The sequence below is a fragment of the Onychomys torridus genome, chromosome 16 (genome assembly GCF_903995425.1).
Source record: "Onychomys torridus chromosome 16, mOncTor1.1, whole genome shotgun sequence".
NCBI classification, from domain to species: Eukaryota; Metazoa; Chordata; class Mammalia; order Rodentia; family Cricetidae; genus Onychomys; species Onychomys torridus.
In genome coordinates, this window is record NC_050458.1 from 40,019,996 (window position 1) to 40,046,320 (window position 26,325).

General features: G+C 52.7%; 1 protein-coding gene across 1 annotated transcript in view; it reads right to left on the reverse strand.

Annotated features, from left to right (window-relative positions):
• Positions 1 to 18,344: 18,344 nt before the first annotated feature.
• Tsnare1 (t-SNARE domain containing 1) overlaps positions 18,345 to 26,325 on the reverse strand; it is a 70,589-nt gene continuing 62,608 nt past the window's right edge. The window contains 6 exon segments of the mRNA XM_036207575.1: positions 18,345 to 18,479; positions 18,481 to 18,519; positions 19,424 to 19,540; positions 24,166 to 24,222; positions 24,860 to 24,936; positions 26,106 to 26,295. Of these exon segments, the coding sequence (XP_036063468.1) occupies positions 18,345 to 18,479; positions 18,481 to 18,519; positions 19,424 to 19,540; positions 24,166 to 24,222; positions 24,860 to 24,936; positions 26,106 to 26,295 (615 nt within the window).

Sequence of the window (26,325 nt, forward strand, 5' to 3'; positions counted from 1 at the left end):
AAATATGATCTATTTCCCAGCTTCTATGGCAGCTAAGTGTGAGCATCCAATTTCCAGCCAATTGGATGGAGCGGCAAACAGACATCCTTCTGGAATGGGCAAGCCTTCTTCACGCCATCCCCACCTCCAGCGACTCACAACACCAGTGTGATGGTGAGAATCCTGCAGATCTCTTGGGCCACTAAGAACCTCCGTGGATGGGGTAGCTGAAGCCACCTGAACCTCAGGCTCACGGTCAGCTGTGACTCCCAGCCTCCACGTTTCTTTCACGTGAAGGCCACCATGCCATCCTTGAGACCAATTGAATTTTCTGTCACAGTTGGCCGTTTTACTGGCTAAATGGAGTACTTACCACACATGTTCTTGCTTGCTTAGAATGCATTCTCTGCACCATACTGTGAGTCCTGAAGGGGCTTTTCATCTGCTCTGGTCACCTGTGTCCTCAACACCTAATAAAGGACACAGCATAGGGATGTTCCCATAGATAAAAGGACTAGCTCAGTGTGGGCTCCATATTTTAAGGGTTTTGTATGACCAGGACCAGGGCTCAGTGGGAACAGGGTCAGGACTCAATATATGACCAGGACCAGTGTTATGTGTGAGTGGAATTGGGACTGTTTAATCAGTATGTGAGGAGGGTTGGGCTCATTTTCTAGCTGGAACTACAGCTTAGTATATAACTATGGCTTTATTTGTGAGCAAGATCCAAACTCAGTATTGATAGGATAAGGGCTTAGCTGGAACCACAGTATGACCAAGATAAATTCCTAACACTAGAAAGTATTCTTTCCAGGAGAGGCAAATGTCAGCCACATTGCTGTTTTCAGTGGACCAGAACCTGAAATGGAGACTCCCAGAGGCTTCTCAGAGCTGGTGGCCCTGAGATGGACCTCTGGGATTCATAGGGCAGAACAACAGGCTGGCCTTCCTGAGAAGGGACTACAGTTACAGAAGGGACAGGAACACATACCCCCAGGCAAAGGTAAGGCAGGAGAGCCAGACACTGTGTCAAGGGCAGCAGAATGTATGGCCATAAAGTCTAGATTTTTCCTAGACAAAAATCATGGGCACTGCCTACCCATGTGACACGTTAATCAAGAGAAAGCTTCCTTCCATGTCAAGATACCATCCTACCATGTTGTCCCACCTAGGCCAGTACGGCTTCTGATCTTCTCCATAGGGGTCAGGCTTGGGACCCAGGCAAACCACAGCCTCTGGTGTCCTGTGCCCTGCCAACAGGAACAGGAGACAAGAAGCCAGGGGAGACAAAGGAAGGTCTGGAGAGCAGAATACCCAGCTGCCTGCTGGAAGGCTGGAAGCAGAGCCATTCACCAGGGTAGGAGGCTAGTCTCCAGGAGCTCCCTTACTCTCCACAGTGCTACTTCTACTTCTGCCATTGTTTTGTGCTCATATAAGACTTTTTTTTTTTCTAGGAAAAGTCAACAGGTACAAGATGGCAGCCTGCAACACACAGGGCTGAGAGTGTAGCGCACGCAGGTACCTGTAATCACAGGGATGACACTGAAGGGAAGCCTCTAGAACAGTGGAGCAGGAACCCAGGCTTCCTGGCTCACCTAAAACTTAGGATGGAGGCTTTAAGGAGGGCCATTCCACATCTACTGGGGTCTGCAGGGAAATGCCCTACAGTGGCTCAGACCATTGGCGCTGGCTGACTAGGACGGTGAAACCCAGCTTCCCTATGATTGTCCTGCCTCGTCCATTAGGCTACACCCTGGTGTTGCAGGCCCATGCTGAGCCTTTCCCTCAGGGTGCCACAACCCACAGAAAGACCAGGACAGAAGGGAAACATGGGGAGGTGTCTCCTGTCAACTCTCAACTTTCCAGCCTCTAGGATCCCAGCTGTCCTGGCTCCCTACTGGTCATGTCACCTCTTTCCAGCCAGCTACTAAGGTGGGAGTAGAGCCCTTCCTCCAACCTACATCTCCTCTTCCACCTTTAGGACCATCTCTGAGGAGACCTCCAGGTCTGGGTGGGTACTCCAGGGGGCATTAGGTAGGTCTCTGGTACTCCAGGAGCATCGGGAAGGTCTCTGTGATGCTCCACCAGCTGAGACACTGACTGGACCAAGGATAAGGCTTCCTGGGTGAGGCATCCCGCCATCAAGTGCTCAAGGGCCTGGTTGAGGCCTTGATGCCACCAGTCAGCCACTGGTTTTTCTGGGCCATCAGTGTGATCTGTTCCTGGGACCAGCTGACCAGGAGGGTGCTCTGCTGCCTATGTGAGTCCAGCAGCTGCTGCTCAAGGGTGGAGGGCTCAGGTGCTGTTTCTAGGTCCTTCCAGAAGGCAGAGGAGGTATATATAGGAGCTGGCATTGAGGAGAGGGCTGGGCCAAAGGTCTCCATGCATGTGGCTGCAGGGGGTTGCTGAGGTTGGAAATGCAGATGAGGTACATGGGTACATGGAAGATTCTACAGAAGTCCAGGGTTCAGATGGGCCATTGCCCATCCACAGTCTGTATAGGTAGCCATAGGCTGGGAGGTAGGAGTGCTCATCCTCCTGGTTGGCTAACAGAAGGAGGATACAGAAATATCAGACTATGCTGACCATTACTGAGAAATCCCAGTGGCAGAAGCATGCAAAGAACCTTGTTACTGAGATTTGTAAGCTGAGATTCCATGGGTGATATGCTTTCTCTAACACCAGGTCCAGACCACAATCCCTCCAACATCATCCACTATCTTAGATTCCTCCATCATCTAGTCAGCTGCCTTTGTCCACCCACCTAGTCCATTGATCTACTGCTATCCTGTAGACATCTGCTCCCTCTTCCATCTGTCCATCCATTTGGTCATCATCAGCTTGCTGGCCTCCATCCATCCATCTTCCTTCCATTCACCCATCCATCCATCATCTATCCATCCTCCTACTTACCATGTCTGTGGATTCATCCATCTGTGTACCCTCCCACAAGGCTATCCTTGACATTCTACTCCATCCCTTCATTCACTCATTCATCTATTCAATCAAGCTTCTTTCTCATGCACTCATCCATATGTCATCCAATCTACTGTTTGTGCATCCCAGAGGATGTCCCGCAGGTAGAGAGACCACATTTCCCCAGAGCCTGAATGTGGAAATCTGTGGGCTTGGATCCCAAAACATTTGTTTGTCTCTGTGACCTGGGACTCTGCTTGGCTGGGAACAGCACAGAGGCTACTATAAGTGAGACAGTGGAGATGACAGCTGATGGACCATTCACTCCACCAAACCAAGGCCACTAGCCAACACTGGTTCAATCAGGTCCATTGTGGTGACTTTGGGTTGGCAGCTGTGAGCCTTGGAAAAAAATCCTCCTGGACCTTCAATTCCTAGCCTTAAGAGGGAAGGCAGAGATTAGGACCTAAGCATGTGGGAAGCTGGTATCTCTGGGTGGAGAACAGGCACTTTATGACATGTGTGATGTAGGCAGAACATCTCCAATGCTGAACCCTATTTATTTGGTCTACAGCATGGAGCAGTTCCTATCTTTCAATGCAAATGAGATGGCACCTAGGGGAATCCCTGGGTTGGTTAGCATTCTCATGTAAGGTGGTTATGGGGAAAGACAAGGGCAGAAGGAGCCCTAAGTAAAAACCAAAGACCTGGCCCATGCCTATCTCTTCCCTAATCTATAGACAGAACCCTGGACAAGCTTTCCTAAACTGGCTCTTCACCAGTTGTCGAAAAGCCAAGCTTGGACAGCCTTCCCTTGGGTCTTACTGTTAGTGACGGTAATGGGGGCAAACAGCCATGACCCAGTCTCTGTTGCCACACAAGCTCTTAGCCAGCACAAATCTGGGCCTATGTCCCAACCCAACCTGAGGGTATACCCCTGCCTGAGCCTGAAGTGTGGGAAGCTGGGTATGGGGGGCTTTTTCTGTCTCACATCTCACTTCACCTCCACCCCTCTCTCAGGCAGGCCCTTCACACTTACTCCCCAAGATGACCCAGGGCCCTCTCCTATACAGATCTGTCCTCCTGGGGCCCCAAGAGGATTAGGCATAATGATTTCCTCCCATATCACAACCACACACAGCTTATTTGGGTAGACTCTCCCCCCGAGCCTTGGCATAGTCTGTCTTCCCACCTGGCCTCCAACAGAACATTCACTGTCTTAAGGAGCCATCTCTGTCCAGGCCAGCTCAACATGCCCTACCTTACCTTACTGGGCTGGATGTCCACCTGGCTGGCCCATCACAGGCTCCTGGAGTGATGAGTCATGAATGTCAGGCCCCATGAAAGCAAAGGGTGAGCAAGGGAGATAGTGAGGGCACAGTGGCTACTGGGCCCTCCTTCTTAGGAATGAGACCATCATCCCAAGCCAGGCAGGCATCTCACGGGGCACGGAGTCAGCAGAAGGCAGGGAGGTGACCCTCAAGTCTCTTCTGAACCCTGTTTAGTGACAACAGGCTGAGGTTTGCTCTTCCACTAGAAGCTGTCACTGCCTGAGCACAGGCTGTTTGCAAATTCCCAGCCCAGAGCAGTCACAGAACCAGGCACTCTCATCCAGTGGGAGGAGCTTACAACACTTACAGGAAGGAATGGAGCAGAGCCAGAGGTTTCCTGAGATGAGGGAGAACTCAACTCAGGGAGGAGCAGTCAGTAAGAGCCACAGGAAAACAAGTCCCCACACCTTCCTGGCTAGCCTTCACTATGCCAGCCAGGAAGATATCCTACCTCTTGCCTCGAAGACCTAGTGAATGAAGGAACCAAGGGAGAAGGCAGCAGGAGGTTCAGATGTGGAAAGACATGGTGTAGACCATGTGGACACCATGCAAACCACACTACAGGGTCCCTACTCATTGTCCGGGCTTGGGCCAGTGGCCCGACTCAGAGAAGACCCTGTGGGCACATCCATCCCACACATGGGCAAGGCAGAGCCTCCACATACAAGGAGCAGCGTTGGGGTCAGTGCAGACTGAGATAACAGAAAGCCTTCACAGTGGGAACTGCTTGCTGACCCCCAGGACAACACCAGTGTAGCCCCAGGGGTGTCTGGGCACTAGGCTGGCTGGCTGGTAGGCAGTGGGTTCTATAGGCTCTGCCATGGGGTTCCTACACTCACTCCCATGTGAACTGCCAGGGGGTAGAAGTTGCAAGGCCGGCACATGGGTGTCACTCAGGGATTGAAGGAGCTCCCTGGTGTGGGCAGTGATCAATGGAGGCAGCAGGACAGGGTATTTAAAGGTGTGTCTCCAGGTAAGAGAATTCCTTAGCAGAGCCTCTACCTAAATACAGTGGCAGCAGCCCAGGAAGTCATGCTGGGGAGCCAGAGATTGAGTAAAGGTTTACTCTGTTAATTCTGTGCCCTTGGTTGGCCTGCCTCCCTGGTAAGGGCTTCCCCTTATGAAGAAGCTAATCCCCAACCACAGAGTCTACTCTTTGTTGTTGTTGTTGTTGTTGTTGTTGTGTTGGTATTTTTTTTTTTCGAGACAGGTTTTCTCTGTGTAGCTCTGGAACTCACTCATAGCCCAGGCTGGCCTTGAACTCACAGAGATCCGCCTGCCTCTGCCTCCTCGTGCTGGGATTAAAGGCATGTGCCATCACCTCCCGGCTTCTGCAGTTCTACTCTTGAGCATGGTCTCTATATATGGGGCTCTTGACACGAGGAAGTGCTGACCACACAGCACCTGGGTCTAGAGCAGCTCATCTGATAGCACAGGGGTGGCTGTGCTGGACACCAGTGATTTAGGGAAAGGTAAAGACTGATGGTGGTCAGCATAGCCTCGAGATATCACACCTACAGGACCAGATGCGGCTGGAGGAAAGTTCTGGGGACCAGAAGATTCTCCACTTAATCAGAAGTAGATGTCAAGTTGTCCTGGTCCTACTGGGCAAGCATAGCTCTCTGAGGTGTGTGAAGTGTCAGGGCCAGGCCCTCCACTACAACAGAAGCTGAAGTTGAGCCAAGGCAAGCCACCTGGGTGGTGCTCAGTGCTCAGGGAGAGAGGGAGAGAGGAAGGAAGGGATCACTTACTTGTATGTAACAGGTGGGCAGCCATGCAGCCTCAGTCCTCAACAGAGCTCAGAAGCAGGTATGTACAAAGGCAAGAAGATGATGTCCTTAAGGAAGGGGCAGTTGTCCCCTGGAAAGTGTGCCTACACTTTGGACGAACTTCAGACACCTACACCAGAACCCTCCACCTGTTGGGCACACCAAGGCATGCTCCTGAGCTTCAGAGACTGAGGCAGGAGGGAACAGGAGTGGGTTATTTTTTCTAACCAGGGGGTTAACAGCATAGCACCATCTCCCTGTCAGGGGGATCTGGAGCCAGGGAGCAAGATCCTCAGAAAGGAGAGCCATGCTCTGCCCTTCCAGAGGGGACCCTTGCTCTGATGAGGGAAACACTGTCTCATTTCTGGAGCCCTAGGAGGGAAGATCATGAGCCCTGCACTCAGAAGCTTCATGCAGATGGGCCAGCCCTCTCCTCTCCTAACCACTGACTTCACCATACCTCCATCCTAGCCAGAGACTAGACTAGAATGACCTCAGGCCTGGAGCATGCCTCCCAATGGCCCTATCTGGAAGTTCCTACACAGACAGGAAGGATAAGCCAGAACCTTCATGGGGAGTGTCCGTGGGGCCATCACAACCCTTTTCCTTGAGGACAGCAGTTCTCAACCTGTGGGTCACAACCCCTTTGGCAAACCTCTGTCTCCAAAAATATTTACATTGTGATTCGTAACAGTAGCAAAATTACAGTGATAAAGTAACAACAAAAATAATCTTATGGCTGGGGGTCACCATAACATGGGGAACTGTATTAAAGGGTCGTAGCTCAGGAAGGTTGAGAACCACTGGTCTAGGAAGTTGAAACCATCTGATAGAGCTCAGCTCTGATGTCCTACCACATGTAGAAGACTAGAAGGAAGGATGAGACTTTGAGATAGGATCTACATCCATAGCCCCTTGTGTAGGTTCCCACTAGGGCTGCCCTGCTACTGTGTACCACAGACCCACAGCAGTGGCTGCACCGATGCCTGTTGTGGAGAAAGGTGACTATTTAAGGCTAAGCAGGTATGTGTGCCATTGCACACAGGAAGGCCATAGAGGAAGACCAAGCAAGCCATATCTCTAGCTAAGTCCTTTCTCTATTTCAAGACCTCACACAGCCTAGACGGTCACCTGGCCCTTACCTGTGGACTTGGACTCTTGTTTGCACTGAGAAGACTCTGAGGACACTTGGCCCATTTCCAGGAGATATCCCCACTCGGAACAGACCGAAGCTGGTGCCGTAAGGGCTCTGCACACAGGCTGCAGGCCACAGGCAGATGGGTAAGCTCAGTCGGCTATAGCACACCTACATTCAAACTAAGTGCTTCTCTGGGGATATCAGAGAGCCAGAGAGCCAGCTCTGCAGCCAGCAGCCTCCCATGAAGCCCTCGGGGATACTGGTTGGCATGCACTGCTCTACTCTATGCCAATGTTCAGGTGAACAGGAAGAGTACATGTCTTGGATCTGTGTGGGGACATGGCCATCTCACAGCTGATCAGCCAGAGCTTTGACCCATTCCCAGGCACAGGTGGCTTTTAAAAGGCCTCTGAGACAGTCCTGTGATGCATCGTGGCTCTGGGAGACATACTCGATCACTTGGGCCACAAGTCCTCCTCTTCCCAGACACATGAGCCTAGCAGATGCTCTGCTTGGTCACCATAAGGAACAGGTATCCCAGGGGACCCAGGCACTCTGCCAGCTCACAGCTTTGATCTTCAGCCCGAAAAGCCTGGCCCTACCCAATATCCAGGCTCATGCTAATCTTGAGGGGTATGGTCGGCACAGAGTCTGGGCCTCCAATGGGATGTCCCCACCCTGTCCCAGGGCTCTGGAACCACTTCCCTGCTTCTTGCCTCCAACTCTCAGACAGTAAGTCAACAAATGCAGGAAGCCATCAGCAATATGCAGAGCACTCCCATGAGGAGCTCAGAGCATCAGGGACCACCCTGTCAGTTACAGTCCCCGAGGGAGGCGAGCCCAGGGCATCGGGGACCACCAGACAGTTACAGTCCCCGAGGGAGGCGAGCCCAGGGCATCAGGGACCACCAATGTCGATGATGCTTCACGAGGGAGGGGTGTTCAGGGCTGTTAGGGCTTGGGAGTGGGCTAATCTAGCAGGACTCAGGGAAGTCCAGGCTAGTCCTCACCCCAGCAGATGGCACTACAGGGGGAGCTCCCGAGTTCTTGCTGCCCCTCCAGGTAGGAAGGGGGCTTGCAGGATAAGCTCATCCTAGAGCCATGCATCTCCTGGGCCCACTTGTCATGGCAGCAAGCAAGCACCATGGGAAAGAGAACACTGCAGAGCCATGGCTGTATTCCTACCAGACCTGTTTGCTGGAGAGCTGAAGGCGCCCCTTGGTTTGTGAGAGGTCAGAAAGGAGCTAGTCCTCTTCCTGGGGCTTCATCTCAGCTTCCTCCCACCAGCTCCCTGGGACAGACAGTCTAGCAGGATTGGCTCTGAGGTGGGTGGTAAGGGGAGGAGGCAGCAGCAAACACCTCAGCCAGGGTCACGCGTGAACCAGAGCACTGTGAGCTAAAAGAGGCCCAGCCAAGAACACAAACTGTCAGCAAAGGGTCCTTGGAGCAGGCCCAAGAAGGACAGTGGAGGACAGCACATTGCAACTGAGAGCCGAGTCAGCCCAGAAAGAACCTATAGGAGAGGGGTAGTTAGTTACCCAACTCTTACTTCAGGCCCAAGCATGAGGAAGGTGTGAGCATGGGCCATGAGGCCTGTGCTCCATCCTGGCTCCATCCCAACTCCACAGCAGTGAGGACTGGCCCATGGGATGCCTGTACCTGAAATCACAGAGAGGGACACTAGGTGGCAGCTTCATCTGGATACCCACCCTCCAGGTCTGGGTTCAGCCTGCAGGAAGAAGGAGGGAGGAAGAGAGTGGAAAAAGGCCTTCTTCCTTCAACTGTCAAACTCCATGGCTAGTTGGCCTGCCATTCGGCACAGGGAGTCACTTCTCTCTGCTGTGACCTGCAGGTTTTCAAATCAGTTGGCCTATCACAGCCATGCTCTGAGCTCTGCATGCCAAGTACATTCACTGGAGCACTAGGCGGAGTCAGATAGTTACACTATATGTTAGCTGTGACAGGGCAGAAGCTGAGCTGGAACCCTGAGGGGAGCCTGTGTAGTGCCAAGCTGTGCAGGACAGACAGTTAGGCCCCTCTGTGGGGACAGGAACCCAGCATTTCCAGCACTCCTCACCCCCTGCCACCACCTCCGCTCTAGTACAGTGGAAACAGACCATTCCTCACCTGAGGGAAGACCTGGGGGCACTGTGGACCTGCAAGTGAATTCACGAGAAGCCTCCGGGGACTTGGAGGCTCCTGGCTATAATATGTCAAGACTAAAGTAGGCCCTAAGTTTAAGGCCAAGAAGTGGCTCCTGAGTTTCCCATCTCAGAGAAGTGCCTCCCACCAAACTTGGGATCCAAACACTGAAGTGGCTGGTACCGGAGGCTCTCAGCTGGCAGGTTGTGTGCAAGGGCCCACTTACCTGCTTGGCCTTTGTGTTGAAGGATAGAAGCTGGGAAGGTCCCAGCTACCACCTCTCAATGGGAGTGAGGACACGGCCAGGGATGGAACTCTTGCCTACTTTCTTGCGCACAGCACCACAAAGGTCCCTCCACTTGTGCTTGAGGTCACTCAGGTCATGTGCTGCAGTAGCACAGAGTTCACGGCCTAAAGGATCCTCCTACACACACTGGAAGCTCCCGTGCTGGTGTGCCCCACGGTGCTCCAAACAGCAGTGGATGGTGGCATGCCGCCCTTTGGACCAGCACCTCCATCTCCTGGGGGCTAAAGTCGGGCTTGCATGTCTTGGTGCAGAAGTGAGTGATTGGCAGCAGGACTGTCTCTGCTGGCTCTGGGCTGAAGCTCTACTGTCATGTGGACATCTTGCTGCTGGACCCTGGAATGGCACCAGAAGCTGAGTGGGGCATGGGATCCTCCAGTGCACACGTGGCCCATGCCCACCATGCTGGGGCTTTGGGCCAGCTGCTCTTTCTCTACCTGCCTGGCCTCCAGGTGCTCTTGCTGTCTACCCTGCAAGCAGGTCAGCCCTGCATAGCTCTCTCTTCAGGACAGTTTCCTGCCCTCAACTGCTGGGATGGATGGACATCCTCACCACTGTAAGGCGGCTCCTTCCATCAGCCTTCAGGGACTGGGAGGCATCTGGGGTAGACAAGCCATTTGGTGCTGTGCATCTCCCAGCCCTGACCGTGAGCTCAAAGGAGCAATGTCTGGAGTCACCACTCTGGAAGTCCATAGTGGGTAAGGGGACAGGGGGAAGAGACCTTGCCCTGGGCCTTCCTCAGCGGCCAGGGAAAGGGGACTCTCTGGCTGACAGGTGGCTGGAGTGAAATGTCCCAGTGACATCTTGTTCTAGTATCACTGAGGCCAAGTCCTTGATGATCTGCTTCATATCCAGCATGTCACTCTGTAGAAATAGGAAGAACCCTGTTAGGAGCGGGGAGACCACAGGAACTGGGGTTGGTAGTATAGAGCAAGCCCATTGCTATCTAGCTCCTGGAGTTCAGGAGAAGGTCCCCTTCCTGTTAGGAGTGCCTGAGGGCCAGAAGGGGTGGATGGGCAGGCTCCACTGGCTCAGATCCTGACCCATAGGTAGTCACCCAGAACCACAAGCACCCACTACACATGCAGAGATGCCAGGGCCTACACAGCCCAGCTGCAGTCTAGAGTGTCCTTAGTACCTTGGTGGTGGCTTGCCAGGAAGGCCAGAGACTATCTATCCATGGCACAGCATGCCCATGTTACCTCCTGTAGCCAGGGTCTCCCTGGCGGAAGGCTCTGCCTTCCTCCTGCGTATAAATATGGGTTGCACTTGTGCTGCTGAGCAAATCCAAGAAGCAGGGAGCAGGAAGGTGTATGAGAGATGGAAGGATGAGCAGTCATCAGGGAGAGGTGCACAGGTTGGTAGGGGGTATGAGCCGGTAAGTCTGTGGGGGTGAGTGGGGAAGTAAGAGTGGGTTGGGGGTAGCAATCCCACTTCTATCCAGGCACAGAGTGGTTCTATAAAGCTAGAGAACGGTGTAAGGAGAGGAGAAGCCTGTGCCAGGAGAATTCTGGATGCCAGCTTGTCGTCTGGTCTCTCCCATCCTCCACATCGCCAAACTTCATCTTAACTCTTTGTCCACTGAAATAGCCGAAATATCCATGAGGGATATGCTCACACTGCCAAGGACTGCAGGGGCTGTGCCGATGGCCAGGCGCATACTGCCACCTCCACTCCTTAAGGGGTAAGAGGATTCAAGAGGTCCTATGACCTCCACAGCCTTTCAGGGAGGGGTACAGTGTCCACTGCCTGGTTCCCAACCTCTCCTGAGTACCGCACTGGCCACTGTGAGACCCTGGACAAGGAGTCACGTCTGCTCCCTTATCTGGATCATGCGTAGGTCCAAGCCCAAGGCAGGCAAGGAAGAGTGCAGGTGGCCCCAGCACACACATCTACTCATAGCTCATCATGGAGCGAGGATTGATTTCCACAAGGGTCATTTCACCCCACTGCAAATATTACAGGGAAATTCATTTTCTTTTTAAGAGTGTTCTGGGAAATGAAGCAATTAGCATGATCTTAAACCGGCATGTACTATCAATTGCAATTCAATTACTGGGCTTAAATATGGTACAGGGTGGGTGGCAGTTCTCTAGAAACCAGCCATGGACAAGAAGGTGGTGAGGAGCTTGGGGTGGGGTGGGGGTGGGGTCTCAGCTCTGGTCAGCTCCGATCTGTCAATGGTCGCAGTAGATGGGACAAGTGGGTGCTGACTGGTCAGCTTCCAGGCATGCTCTCCACATGTGCGTGCTCTTTTCTAGGTGTCTGTCTCTATAGCATCTGGATTGCACCAGTGACCCCACAGCACCATCTGGCATATGGTTTGGCTACAGGTACTGGAACAACACAAGCCCTATCCTCTGGCCCTGGCCCTAATCCCTGTTTGTCCCATGATCCCTCCGCAGGTGTCACTGACTAATGAGTGGCATCCATTTTGGATATACAACTTGAACAAAAGCAACCCCTGACCTGTTATTTGGGGAGGAGGCGGTTCACTGCAGGTAGCCATCCTCTCTATAGACCCTCAGCCCTCCAGGAGTGTGGACAGGGCAGACACATGCCCACCACAGACCAGGACCCCTTCCTCTCTTGTGATCAAAGGCCCTTCCAATGCTGTTCAGAGAAAAGTATTTGTTCCATACCAGCGAGTCAATGTCATAGCCCAAAGGCTGGAGACCACGTAAGCACCCTTGTTCTGAAGACTGCCTTGGTGATAGCGGGCATGCAAAGATGGGCCTATCTGGCAGGCAGGAGTCTCTGTGGAAGGTGTGGTAACATCTGCATCTGTGCACCCTTCTTTCCTAAGTATCACTGGGAGGGGGCATGCAGAGCAGGAAGCGGTCCCATTGTGGCAGAACTGGGCAGGTGCAGCAGGGCTGGGACTTCAAGCTGGGCCTATTGCTAACACCGGGAAGGCAAACCCTGACAGTGCTCAGGAGCAGGGAGCTGGCACAGACCAATGTCTTTCCTGTCAGTGGCTACTGGGAAGACCTCAGCTTCTCGTGGGATCCAACTCTCCGGGCACAGTGGGATATGTGCCAAAGATCTAGACCTCACTCTCCACCTCTCTGTGGGAGTTGGCCAAGAAGCCAATCCCAGGCAGAAGTTGACCCACAGTCCTCTGGTGAAAGATAAGGCCTGGGGGGGGGGAGGGAGTCTACAAGCCCTGGAGCCCTCTACCCAGATCCCAGCTAGCTAGGGTAGAGCAGCCCTGAGCCAGTGTGCTGCTGGAAGGTGCAGACTGCACAGCTGCCTCGCCCCACCATGAGCAACAGAGAGTAGAAAAGCAAGGGATGCTGGGAAGCGCCGTAACTTAGTGTTTAAGTTGTGCAATTACTCCTTCTGATTGCTTCTAAAGCTAGAACTCATTATAAGCTCTCACAGAACTTCTTCCTCTCCTTCCTCTGGTACCATGGAACCACTTCACATAAGACATAATAAGATCCCTCTTTCTCAATGTGTGTGTGTGTGTGTGTGTGTGTGTGTGTGTGTGTGTGTATGTGTTCACTAAAAAAAAAAAAAAAAAGAAGGAAAAAAATCACATTTTTCTCTGTCACAAAACTCCTTCTCTAATTAGGAGCTTGGCAACTGTCTACCCGCAAAGGCAAACCGCTCCAGTTCACGGAATAGCCAACTTCTATTTCGCTAGGTGTTTGTTTATCTGTTTATTTGTAGCTAGGACAGGCAGGATCAGCCTTACCCTGTGCAGGGCTGCCTGTGCATGCCAAGTACAGGGAAAGGTGGTGGATGCTCTGTCTGGGGCCTCCAGTCTTTCCCTTCTTGCATCTTCTCACTCAGTCCTCAGCCCTCCCGGGCCTATCATGTAGCCATGGCAACAGAGCAGCTAGTATGCTGGGAGCCTGCACCCAGGTCAGGTGACAATGGTTGGGGACCTCCATCAGGTGAGAGCTTGGTGTGGGGAGCCTGGCGCACCCACGGCAGCTGGCAGCAGACAAAGAAGAACCCAACTCCAGCTGTCCACGGTGCAGTGCCCAGCAGCACGATGGCAGCATCTCAGGCATGTGCCCATCTTACCTCTCACAAGATCAGGGCGCACCATTCTGAGACGGGAGGGTACACTGCATCAAGACTCAGTCACTGGCTGCTGGGTGCTGGGCTTTGTGGGATAGCTATTAACGTTCTGGCCCTGGAGTGGTCCTCCTCTGAGACAGGGCTAACCAAGAAGCTCTGAGAACTTCACAGTTGGGACAGTCCTGTCCAGGGGTCAGGCAGCCTGGGCTGGGCCCACAGCCTCATCACTCAAGAGTTGTATGACCGGAACCAGGCAACACAGCTTTTGGGTTTCTTCCTGATAGTGTCAACAGCTGAGCAGGGCTTGCTCAGGGGTCCTGCTGTGGGCTGAGGTGCCCAGAAGCCTTGGCTACAAGGTCCTTTACTACAGGGCTCTTCCGAGAGTCTCATCACATAAAGCCACCTTCCCACCGCCACTCTGGGGCCCTAGCTAACCACAGTGCCACAGTGGCTAGAAGAGACCACACCACTGCCTCCAGCTGGACGCTTTACACGTTCTACTGGAGGAAGATGAATAGAAAGAAAGTATTAAACTGGGTGCCAGAGAAGGCACAGGAGGGACTGTCTGGAGTGAGAGTCTCCAGGCAGTGTGCATGCTGCGCCAGGATAGGACAGCAAGGCCACAGGCTGAGGGTCAGGTGGCTGGGAGGTACACAGGCTGTAAGGCAGGTACTCAGGCTGAGGGAGGAGGGGGAAAGAAGGAAGGAGGGAGCTGGCATCTCCCAGAGGTGAGGCCAGGCCAGTCCACAGGACACTCTTCCTACAGAGTAACATGGACAGCCTTCCGACAAGAACAGCATGGCCTCTGTCTTGGGCCTGAACTGAAATAATCTGGCAGAGATACTGTGTGGCCTGCAATGTTGGAGCACAGTCTTACCTAGCTCCCTAGTTAGGACCCAGCCTTGGGACCAACCAGTAATGAGGAAGCCAGATCACACCAGACATCTGGAGTTCAGGCCAAAAGCCCCAGTTCTGCCTCGGCCAACGGCCAGCAGGAACCCAAGAGGTCAGCAGAAGCAAGAGGTCAGGTTTGCAGGGCACAGGAGGCCACCTCAGATTAGTCCTGCTATATTTCTGACTAGAGTTGGACAGATTCCCAAGCAGACAGGCAGGGAGAGGGCCAATGACTAGGTTTTAAAGGTAGAAACTTCCAAGATGGCCAGCTTATTCCTCACCCTCCTGACCTAAGAGAACAGCCTGGTAGCTGAAAACAAAGACCTTAAGGGCTTTTCCCTTGCACCAATAGGACCTCCCCATGCTGACAGCCCACCAAGGAGTTCAAGGTGGATGACAACATGTTACACAAGAGTTACAGGCCAACTGACTACCCTAATTTCCTTCAAACAACCCTAAACTAGGAAAGGAAGAGCCTTCAAGGGATTAAAGATCTTAGTCCGTGAGAAGAGACTGGAGTTTGGGGCTTCTGAATCTGAGGTCCCCCTGATTTGTGGGGGGTATTTCTCTGTGTGTCTGCTGCGTGTGTGTGCTTCCTCACCCTAATAGATGCCTTCCTTCAACTGCTGATCTTCCTGCTCCTGTTGGCTCTATTCTCAATTTCTCAACGTCACGCTCAAGCTTTTTCTTGCCTTTTAATCCTTTAACAGGCAGAGAAAACAAACCCCACCGGGACCCCTAGACAGTAATACACCATTGGAGTTCCTGTAATTCATGATGATGTCACAGTATGCAGCAAAGGCACCACCACAGCCAAGGTTCCCAGGTGCATCAGCATGCCCTGGGTTCCTCACACTCTTGCCTCTGGGCCTAAAGCCCTCCTTGTGAATCAGGGAAATTTGTTGGTTGCCTTACCAACAAAGTGGCAGGAAATAGCGCAGTGAGCTTTGGAGCCTTGGAGTCCTGAGCAGCCTGCTTAGAAGTGTGAGCAAGCCTCAGCCTTGGGAAGTAACCAAGGGGAGACAACCAAAGAGGCAGCCCCAGCCCAGCTTAGCCTGTGGGTCCTCCCAGCCCAGATGCAGAAGAAATAAGTCTCAGCATGACTCCAACTTCTAGCTGTCTGCATCACTCTTGGCCACACAGTCTTCCTACCAGAGACCCTGGAGGCCTCAGAGCAGACAGCAACCATCCCTGTAGAGCCCCCATCAAAATGTCTGCTGTGGAAATCCATGGCCCTTTCCAATGCCACTGAGCTTGGGGGTAGCACACTGTGCATGACAGCTCACAGCCTCCTAAGCCCCAACATTTTCTCTCCCCGTGTGCAGGTTGTTGCAGGGAATGCTAAACCCAAGCACAGCATGACTGGCCCCATCTCCAAGAAGCACTCTGGGTAGGGGCTGGGACTGAGGAAGGGGAGGCGGGTGGATTGCATAGAGGAGGCAGAACAGAAGAGAGGGCAGCGGGGCAGGTAAGAGACACACCAATGGCACCTGTTAGAAGATGGATGTGCCTGTAAGAGACGGGGAGACGTTGGGGTGCCCAAGGGCCTTGACCTTAGCTAAGGTAGGAAGGGCAAGGGTCTCAGTCCTGGATCTGAGGAGACAGGCAGGTGTGGGCTGTCTAGGGTGCTGGACACCCGCATCTGGAGTTCAGGAGAGCTTGGGCTCTTCGTGGTCCCTGAGAAGTCCCCTGCATACATTCAAGGACGTAAGACTGAGCAGACCACAGGGAGGAAGAGCAGGAGAGAGAGGCTCCTGATGCCCCAGCCAAGGAGACTCAGGCAGGAAGGAGCATCGCCTGAACACAATGGAAGAGTCTCTGCAGAAAGAGGAGAAGCAGGCTTCTCACACCCAACAGGGACAGGCACCAGCGGTTCATGGCAGCTTGGGGCAGCTCCCGGAAGAGCCTTCACAGGGAAGGAATGGAAGGCCAGAAAGAGACACTGAGAAATGCATGTCGACTGAGGGCACTGGGGTCCTTCTGCAAGGGAGCTTTCTAGGATGTCAATGACAGCAATCTGGCCTGAGGGACAGAAGTGGGAAAGAGGGAGAAAGTGAGAGAGGACCAGAGGGCTGGAGGGAGCATGGCCTGGGACAGGAGCTGCTGGAAAAAAGGGGATCTCCAGCCTAGAATTAGCCCCGTGCAAAGCAGATGGGCATGAGGAAGGTAACTAGTGAAAGGGGCTGAGTGCTGAGAAGACAGAAAAAAGAGAAATGGGGAGGCTTTTCTAGCCCATCTACCATGTGGGGGCCCTGCCACCTTAGAATCCTAACACCTGAACACGGGGTCCACAACTTCAGGGCATCAGACCCAGTAAGAACCCTGCAGGGCCACACCCCCCAACACACACCTCAATCCAGCTCATCATGACACAGAACACATGTCCCCAATGCTCTCAGACAGATGGCACCACTATCCCCCAGGGGCTCTGCACAGGTACAAAGGGCTTATGCCCCCAGGCCAGGAGCACAGAACATGGGGTATGCTGAACTCCATAAAATGGGAATCTTCTTGACTCCCCAACATTAAGAAGCTCCAAGACTTAGCTTTACAGATCTACTTTAGAAAGTTGTTGGCCCAGATTGGAAGTACCTAGGCCCCTGCCTTAAGCTACAGGGCTCTCCCCATCCCCAGGAACCATCATGGACAGACAGAAGAATGGACAGATAGACAGACATGAGTCCTTCCATGAGAAGGAGCCTCTGCTGTCAGCAGCACCAGCCCCTGATCTGCTGGGGGCTCTGTGATGTTAGTGTTAAGGAGCTGCAAAGCTAAGAGATCCCAGGCCAATCCCCTCACTCCTAGGCCTGGCTCGCATCTAGGAGGGATTCTCAGGGGAGCTACAGCAGGGCAAGGAGGGAAGGAGGCCCCAGTAGAGGAGGGCTCTCCACAGCCTACACTCCTACAGTGGCTGTTCTTGTGTAGCCTTTTTACAAGACACACGACTGTTGTGGGGTTTTTCACCTTTTGGCTGAGAGAAGTCTTCATATTCACTTTCTCTCAACAGGCAGGTTTGTGCCAGGGTACCACTATACAGATAAATTGAGGATCCAAGAAAGCTGTTCAGATGGCAATGTGTAACTGGGCCTGGGACCTGAATCAGACTCACACTTCCTCTATGCAGGCAGGAGATAACAGGGCCCTGTCAGGTCCCCTCCCCAGGGACTAGGAAAGCTTTCTGGGGTCCTACATGGTCAGGGCCTGAAGCAAGAGCTGCACTCCCCAAGCAGGCTCAGGGGTAACAGCTACACCAAATCCAGGGTCCTATTAGCATGCAAATGTTATTTGTAGTTGGCTCTTCCCAGGCTACCCATGCAGGCACCATGTGCCTCTCAGATCTCACACTCAGTAGCTGCACCAGATTATCTGCAGGTTCTGCAGAGACAGACTGCCAGCAGGTACCACACATAGATAAGCAAACCTTATGAAATTAGAACATGCAGCATCCAGCCCCACACCCACAACACAGACAGCTCGCCTGCCACCTGCTGGCAGCACCGTCAAATTGCAGGGTCAGGTCTGAGCAGTTTGCAGACCACCTGAAGACCACCCACTGGGAACCATGTCAGGCACTCAGTCTCCTCTTTAGAGCCAAGCGATACTTGGGCAGAGAGTTGAATGCTGAGACATCACTCCATCAGTGGCCCAGGTTGATCAGAGCACCTTGTCCTACCACAAATGCTGAGGAATCCCAATACTCTCCACCATGCCTGGAGAGTCAATCAGTGCCGCAAGGCCAGATACAACTCCAGTCACCAGGAAGAGATGAGAGCTTACAATAGGCTGACTCCTTGAGTCCTGAAGTTCTTGGCAGCCCCACGGTGGAGATCTGAGAATTGTCACATGCAGGGTCTCACCACCATCTGCATGATGGCCTCCTTGCACAGATGGATGGCCTCCAGGTCCTCCTTGGTCGTGTCTAGAAGCAGCACCCGCTCCTGGCCCTGCCACACGCTGTTATTTCCATTAAAGGTTCTTTTGGCTATCTGCCAGGTCTGTAAATGAGGCCTCAGGCTATTACCACCCCACATCCTTGGAGGTCTTCTTCCCAGTCCCAGTCAGACCACCTCTGTCCTGGGGCCTGGAAAGCCTGGGAAAGCCTAAGAGAGCATGCTTCAGTCCAGAGGTTGATGTGTAAAGTAGGCAGGGGGTAGGGTTGATGGTCCCTGGTCACCTGTCCTATGCTGTGTACATAGCCCCTTCCCATGCATGAGGAGAGTGCAGCAGACTTGTACTCCATGGCCATGCTTGTAAACAAAGCTGCCATGTGCTGGACCACAGCAAGCCTAGGGGTATACCCTTGACACCCAGGAGCACACACTCTTTGTGCCCAGCTGTTTAGGATCACAGGCCTCTTGGTGAGTCCCCCAGGACATGCTTGTGAAAGGGACCAAAGCCACCTTCTGACAAAAGGCTGCAACCCCATCACAGGCCCAGCTATAGGCAGAAATTGTGATGCCAGACTCTAAGAAACAATTAGCCACCTGACACCGCGAAGTCAAGGCACAAACACCGCCCCAGGGAGCCTGTCCCCACTGAGTGGACTGGGGATGGGGGACTTGGGGGATTTTCAATTTAATTCTTCCTTGACTTCTTTAATTCACCAAATGTTTTAATACAATAAATGATATTTCTCCAATTAACCCCATTTGCTCTCTGATGGGACAATCTGGGCACATTTCCAGAGCCTTCTGTGGCAGTGGCTCCGGAGAGACAGTAGTCACTGGGCATCCATCTGGTCCCCAAGCACTGGTCAGGATGGGAGGAGTTTCAGAATGAGGGACTCCACTCCAGCACCAAGCTGCAGCCCCACCCCAGCGCCATCTGCCCCCCTTATCTCTATGGAAGGCATGGTCAAGGTCCTCTCTCCAGCCCCGGAAGCCTCCCCCTGTAAAGCTAAGGCCCAGCTAGCTTGGACCTCTCCCTTGGCACCAAAGCCCTCAGGCAGCAGGATGGCTGGAGCATGGCTAGTTTCTCTGGGACCTGGCTTGAGATGTGGCTGGTCCTTGTCTCCAGTGTCATTCTGGACCAGGGTCTAAGGAACAGAGGCACAGCGAAGAATGGGTACGACCTTGAATAGATGGTCTCCAGCTGGGCCCAGCTTATTTGGGGTAGAATCTATCCCGGGTAGGCACATAAAGCTAGGACAGATGTGTGCTCCTGTAACTACATCCGGGGACATGCACTGGGGTCCTCGTGGCTCTACCTAAGAGAGTTGGGTATGAAGGAGCTAGAATAGCTTCTTTTGAGAGAGAAGGCAAGAGGCCAGGTGCTTTTTCTCAGGACCCACAAAGTAAGCATAGCCAGTGCCACTCAGAGTACAAATGAAGCCACCCTCATCATCCAGGTCTCCTTCCCAAGTCAACGTCCTTCCCACGCATCATGGGAACACAAGGAAGCCAGCAGAGGCCTTTAAATAAACAAATATGTGGATAGATGAATGTAAAATAAAAGATCTAAAAATCTGTTGACAAGTGCTCTCATCCAAGGCAGTAATTATCGCCTCCCTTCCCTGTGGGTGGGAGGAAGTGAGCAGGGCCTGAGGGTGGGGGAGGCTCTGGCCCTGTGCCAGACCTCACTCTGCCCCACCCCCACCTCCTGCTCTACACTCTCCTGAGCTTCTAGGCTCATGGAAAGAACTCTGGCAAGGGTCCTGCTCCAGCACAGCACCTGCTGTGAGATGCAAGCAGGGAGCCCCGACTCTCTGGGTCTCAGTGGAGTCCTCTGTCAACTGGGAACGATGCTGCACTGTACCGCCCCAGCCTGTGATCTGAGCTCAACAAGCAACTTCACTTCCTGTGGACAGCATGGAGGGAGACCTTTATCAGGGGCCCTGCCTGCCTCAGAAGAGGCTTCCTATTGTGTGCTCAGAGAAAGAGTTCTAGCATCTTCTATACAGAGCCGCTACCACCCAGGCCCCTTGAAAACACAATGCATAGTCAAGAGCCTGTGCACAGCAAGAACATAGGACTGAGAACTAGCACCATCACTTCCGAGAGAGGACACTAGGAAGACTGGTCCCCTGCAAGCCATGGGACTCAGTGACACAGCTTGCCGGCACTTGTGGCACTTCTCCCCAGAGCCAATGCACAACCTGCAGCTGTTCTAACAGGGGGCCCAGCCCAGAGGAGAGAGCTGGAAGAAATCGGGTCCAATCTCAATCCCGGATGCTATGGACCAGTTAACAATGGAGTAAGACCTGCTGGGAAAAGAATGCCAGGGGACACTCGGTGGGGCATCACCTGGAGGTTGAGTCTCAAGAGACAGCTAGCTCCCTGCAGGCAGAAGGCAGAGGGGGGCCAGACTACCATGCCTTTGATTGACTCCCCAGAGGGCACAGAGAGGGGATATGGGGCTGAGTTTGCAAGCGGGGACAGAGCAACCATGCCAGGGAGGACCCTGTAGGGTCGTCCTTCACCTCCACACAGGTCCACCTTCCCCAGCACACATGACAAAGGACAGGCGTGAAGAAACAGTTTAGCTGATTGCCCATCCTCCAGCAAGGAAGACAAAGGCCTCCTTTATGCTGCCTACAAAGGCTCAATTTGGATCTTTAGCTCTGATGCCCAGACTAAGGATTTGCTCGCCAGGTGCCAGGGTGCAGAGTGGGGCCTGTGATGGCTTTCCAGCAAGAGGGGGATGGACAAAGACAGCTTTCTCACCCCTAGCCATGGTTAGAACACACGCAGACTTAGGAATAAAGGAATCCTGCCGTGGGACCACAGGAGAAAAAGCTTGTTTTCCCATGAGAAGATACAAAGTTGGGACTGGTATCTTTGGGGACAATGATACTGGCTGACCCTGCCTTCCTCCTGCAGAGGAAGAAGGAGCTGGGAGTTTCAGACCAGGGCAGTGTCTGGGGCTCAGGCTCTGGGAAATGGGCCATTTTCTCATGCACTCCAATCCCAGCCAAGAGCAGGGATCAGGTGTTGCCACTTCCTCACTTGGGAAAGGCACCCAACATCTGGTTTGAACTTCTCCAAATGGCACAGACCGAGAGACAAGAGGTAACTCTGCCCTATGCCCCAAATATGATAGCATGACAAGTGACCTCTAGCTAGCCTGTGCAAATAAAGATGTATGGCTCCTGTGGTCAACATAAATAAAATAAAATAAATAAGAGTTTTTTTTAAAAAGAGAAAGAAAAAAACAACCATTCTGCTATGCCAGTCAATGGTGGTACAAAAGCAGACAGCATGATCCCTGAGGCTTGCCCCCAATACCAAACCATCAGCTCTGCCTGGGGCCAGACTGTCCAGAACAACCAGGGCACACTCACCATCTGAGACTGCATGGGAGCCCCAGCAGCCATGGCTCATCCTCAGAACTGCTATAAACCTTCCTATTATCTGAACCCAGCATGGATGATGTCTCTGTCTCACTATAAGCCAGCAGCACCCAGCCACATGTGAAGTTACCATGATCATACCGTGACTTTCGGTGAATGCACACATAGTTTTCCTCAGGGCAGAACTGCAGGGCCACAGTAAGCAACGCTCGGCCTCAGTTGACCTCCCAGCACTCCAGATCAGGGTACAAATTTATACCCTGTCTTCACTGCCCCTCTCCACAACGCTGGCAGAAAGTTCTATTTTTTAATTCAGGTTCTTGTTCAAGTAATTATTTGGGGTATGAGGTAGTGTGAAGTGACCAACACTATGACAATCCTCTCCTTTTTAAAAAGTTTGAGACAAAGCAGCATTCTGTAGCCCAGGCTAGCCTAAAACTATGTAGCCTACACTGATCTTGAACTCATGCCAGTCACCCTGCCTTTGCCTCCTGAGGATTACAGGTATTTGCTGCCACTGCCAGCTACTTTTAGTTTTCCTAGTAGCCACTTCAGTTGAGTACATACTCACTGCTCATTATTCATTGGGAAATCCTCTTTGGGAACATCTCCACATTGATTTGCAAGAGATATTCATGAATAGTGGTAGAGTCATTTTCAAAAACACACTGTGCAAAAACTCTCTAGCTCTGGGCAGCTCTTACTCTCTTACTGGTGTGATCATTTCGGCAGTCAGCAGTCTGCATCTCTGAGGTCAGTGCCCTGCCGCTGCAGAGTTGGGGAGTACCTCCTGCTTCTAGAAGTGCCTCTGTTTCGCCTCTCCCGTGGCAGCTAGGGTTTCAGAGGGAATGTTTCTATACATAAAGGATCTCTGCCTCTAGTTCGGTTTCAACTAAGCTGGCATCAAGCCCTGAATAAGCCTCAAGTTCTTGCAGGGAGGCCACCTTCTCAGACCATCTTCTCAGGCCACCTCCATAGACCACTTACCAGCCAGCACATACCTGGGCTGCAACTGGACTGTCCCACATCAACCTGTGCACCTCACAGATGCCACACCACCAGTTTGGCTGGTGTCTGCGGTATGAACGAGCTCTTCCGTTCTACAAACTCATCTTCACTACTTCGTGTCTCTGTGTCTCTTCTGTTCACACACACACACACACACACACACACACACACACACACACACACACCAGCAGAAGCAGCAGCAGCAGCAGCAGCAGCAGCAGCAGCAGGAGCAGCTGGCACAGCATCAACCTAGCCTGGGTGTCTATCTTAATTGGGTGGAATCTACCGACTTCCCTCTAAACATGGCACCCTCCTTCCTTAGATCTTCTCTACTTTCTCGGCAATGATAGATAGATTTCCACATACAGGCCAGAAGCAGCCACCCCGGATCTCTTCCTATATTTGATGCTATGCTAATGCAGTCACTTTTTTTTTCTTTTTCAAGACAGGGTGTCTCGAGGTTGCCCTGCCTGGCCTCAGTTCCTGGGCTCAAATCACCCTGGGACCATAGGCACACGCTACCATACCAGCTCAGAATGATATCTACCACTTCCTACATGCCATGTCCATGCTCACTGTCTTCCTAAATGCTGACCTGGCACAAGTGACCTCATTTGGGGACATGTCATCAGTTCTAATGTCCCTGCAGTGCCACTTGGTGCCAGTGTCACAACCATGCTGCCCCGGACCCCCAGCTTTGGTCTCCTCTCCATACCTGTTGCAAAGCTCCATGAGATGGCAAGGGAGGAGACAAGACCCCATGCTCTGTCCTCAGTCTCAGGAGAATGTTTCTCTGGATGTGTAGCATCTACTGCAAGCTTCCAAAGACACCTCTGTAGGGCAAGGCCATTCCCTTTTTGGAGCTCAACTTTATCCTGAGTTTTCTCCTCTCTCTCTGTGGTAAGGACCTTACAGCTTTCTTCATGTTACACTGACTGCCTCTGAGTGCAAACCAACTGCGTCTTCCTGTGGACTGCTCTGGGTGTGAAGCAGTCTTGCCTTCTGTGGCCTCTATCATGATGCTGTTTGGCAAGAGACACTTATCAGAGGCCGTTCCACTCTGGGCCTTCAGCCTCCAAAATGGAGCTAACTAAATTGCTTCTCTTTCTAAGGTATCCAGCCAGCCTTTGGGAAGCAGGTTAAGACCATCTGAACACCAATTAGTCCTGCACGGCACACAGAACCACCAATGGCCATCTCTTGGATGCTTCACTATGCAGCATGGTCCAGCAGAGCTTTGAAGGCTGTCAGTCAAGGCTAAGCCCCATGGAGCTCCTACCTCAGCCTTCCATGCTCTTCCCCACAGCATAAACAACAGCAGGTTGTCCCCAAGGCTCCAGATACAGTCAACACTTGGTACTTACCTGCTTGCCACCCCGCTGCACCCCGGAAAGCAGTGCTCTGAACTCTTCTGTAATCCTCTGTTGGAAAAAAATACCAAAGGGGAAACATGGGAAAGATATAAAAGGAGAGAAAGAGGACCTGGCACCAGGCAGCAACCAAGACCCACTTAGGCTATCTGCCCCTGAGAACAGGCTGCCTCTGAAGGGATCTGCTGGATGGCCTCCACTAATTCACATCATCTTCCTGGATCTCAGTTTCCCTGATGCTCATCCCTGATGATCCCTGCTCTTCTAGACTTCTGGGAGGTACTGGGAGGCAATGTCTGGGAAGCACTTCAGAGAACACACCCTAAAGATGTGCCAATGAGATCACGGTACCTGTACAATGTTCCCAAAGAAGACCTATTCTTCTGTGCTGGGGGTAATGCTATGTCAAACAAACCCAGGGCAAGACAGCTAGTGAGGCATGTTCAAGGAAAAGAGTAACAACTCGCTGGATACAATCTGACTTCTAGAACATTCTATCCACTGGACCAATGGTTGCCACCTCTACAGCACCTTCTGTTAGTGTAACTCAACACTGGGAACCAGGATGGATGCCTTCACCAATTGTGGCTCAGTACTGCACAGATGCACTATGGTTGCCACAACCCAGGCTTAGAACATTAGCATTGCCCAGTGCCCTCATGCCCCAATGCAGCTAGTCCCTGCCCACATCAGTCCCTGCAGCCACCAGTCCATGTTCTGTCTCCATGACCCCTACTATCTGGGTCATGCCCGGGAGACAGTCTCCTGAGATTGAGGACAGAGCATGGGGTCTTGTCTCCTCCCTTGCCATCTCATGGAGCTTTGTAACAGGTATGAAGAAGAGAACAAAGCTGGGGGTCCGGGACAGCATGGTTGTGACACTGGCACCGAGTGGCACTACAGGGACATTAGAACTGATGACATGCCCCCAAATGAGGTCACTCGTGCCAGGTCAGCATTCAGGAAGACAGTGAGCATGGACATGGCATATAGTAAGTGATATCATTCTGAGCTGGTATGGCAGCATGTGCCTATGGTCCCAGGGTCCTTTGAGCCCAGGAACTGAGGCCAGGCAGGGCAACATAGAGACAGTCTGTTTTGAAAAAGAAAAACATCCCATTGTCACAGGCGTATACCCACATGTGCAAGCTCCATCATTATTCCACACTCGTGCTGACTTAGCCACTCCCACCTAGGCAGGTCTCCTCATTTCACCTCCCGCTGTGGCTGACAGTCCCTGCAAGTGTGGGCCACAGCACTCATAGCTCGACAGTACAGAGTGGCAGACATCTCCTGTCAAGGGCAGATGTTTGGTATCCCAGCCTTTCCAAGGCAGACAGTCTGCCACAGATATGTAGTAGCAGAGGACAATGGGACCAACCAGCCAGGGAGGCTAGCCATGGTGAGCTTCACGGGGCAGTAGGAGCTGGCAGGCAGCAGTCTATTGCTCCACAGCCTGCAGGCTTGTTACTTGTGTGTTGCAGGTACTCTCCAGTCTATGGAGGCTCGGGAAGGGTGTGGCTAACAGATGGAAAGAGTGGTCAGGACAGGAGGGATGGTCCTGGGAGGGGTAGCAGTGGCTGGGACAGTGTGTGGCAGTGGTCTGCGAGGAACATCGTGTGTTCAGAGCAATGCCAGTGTGACTGAGAGGGCATGTGTGGAGACGAGGTAGGGATGGCTGCAGGCAGAAGGCTAGGAGGCAGGAGGCAGGAGGCAGGGCAGATAGGAAGACATAAGCAGCAGAGGCAAGGACTGTGAAGCTGAGGATGGGGTGCTCAGGATGTCCATCTTCAGGAAGACTAGGTCCTCAGGCCCATTGCACCATGGGCCCCAGAAGAGCAGGCTCTCGCAGTCAGTGTGCTGACCACAGATGGAGTCCAGACGGAGCCCAAGCTGTCCTGAGTATCCTTCTGCACATCAGTCTAGTGTCTTGCCTCTGCCATGCCTACGCCCCACCACAGGCACCAGGGAACCCTCCCTTCTTCCCTCCAGCCCCCACCTTTGCCAAGCCTCAAATCCATAGAGAAAACATACTGGGTAGAAGGCTCGCAGCTCTGACACCTGCTTCATGGCACTGGTGCTGGCAGTAAAGGTTTTGTTGGTGTCATGCCTGGAGTAGAGAAGCTAGGTACAGAGGGGTGGGCAGAAATCCCA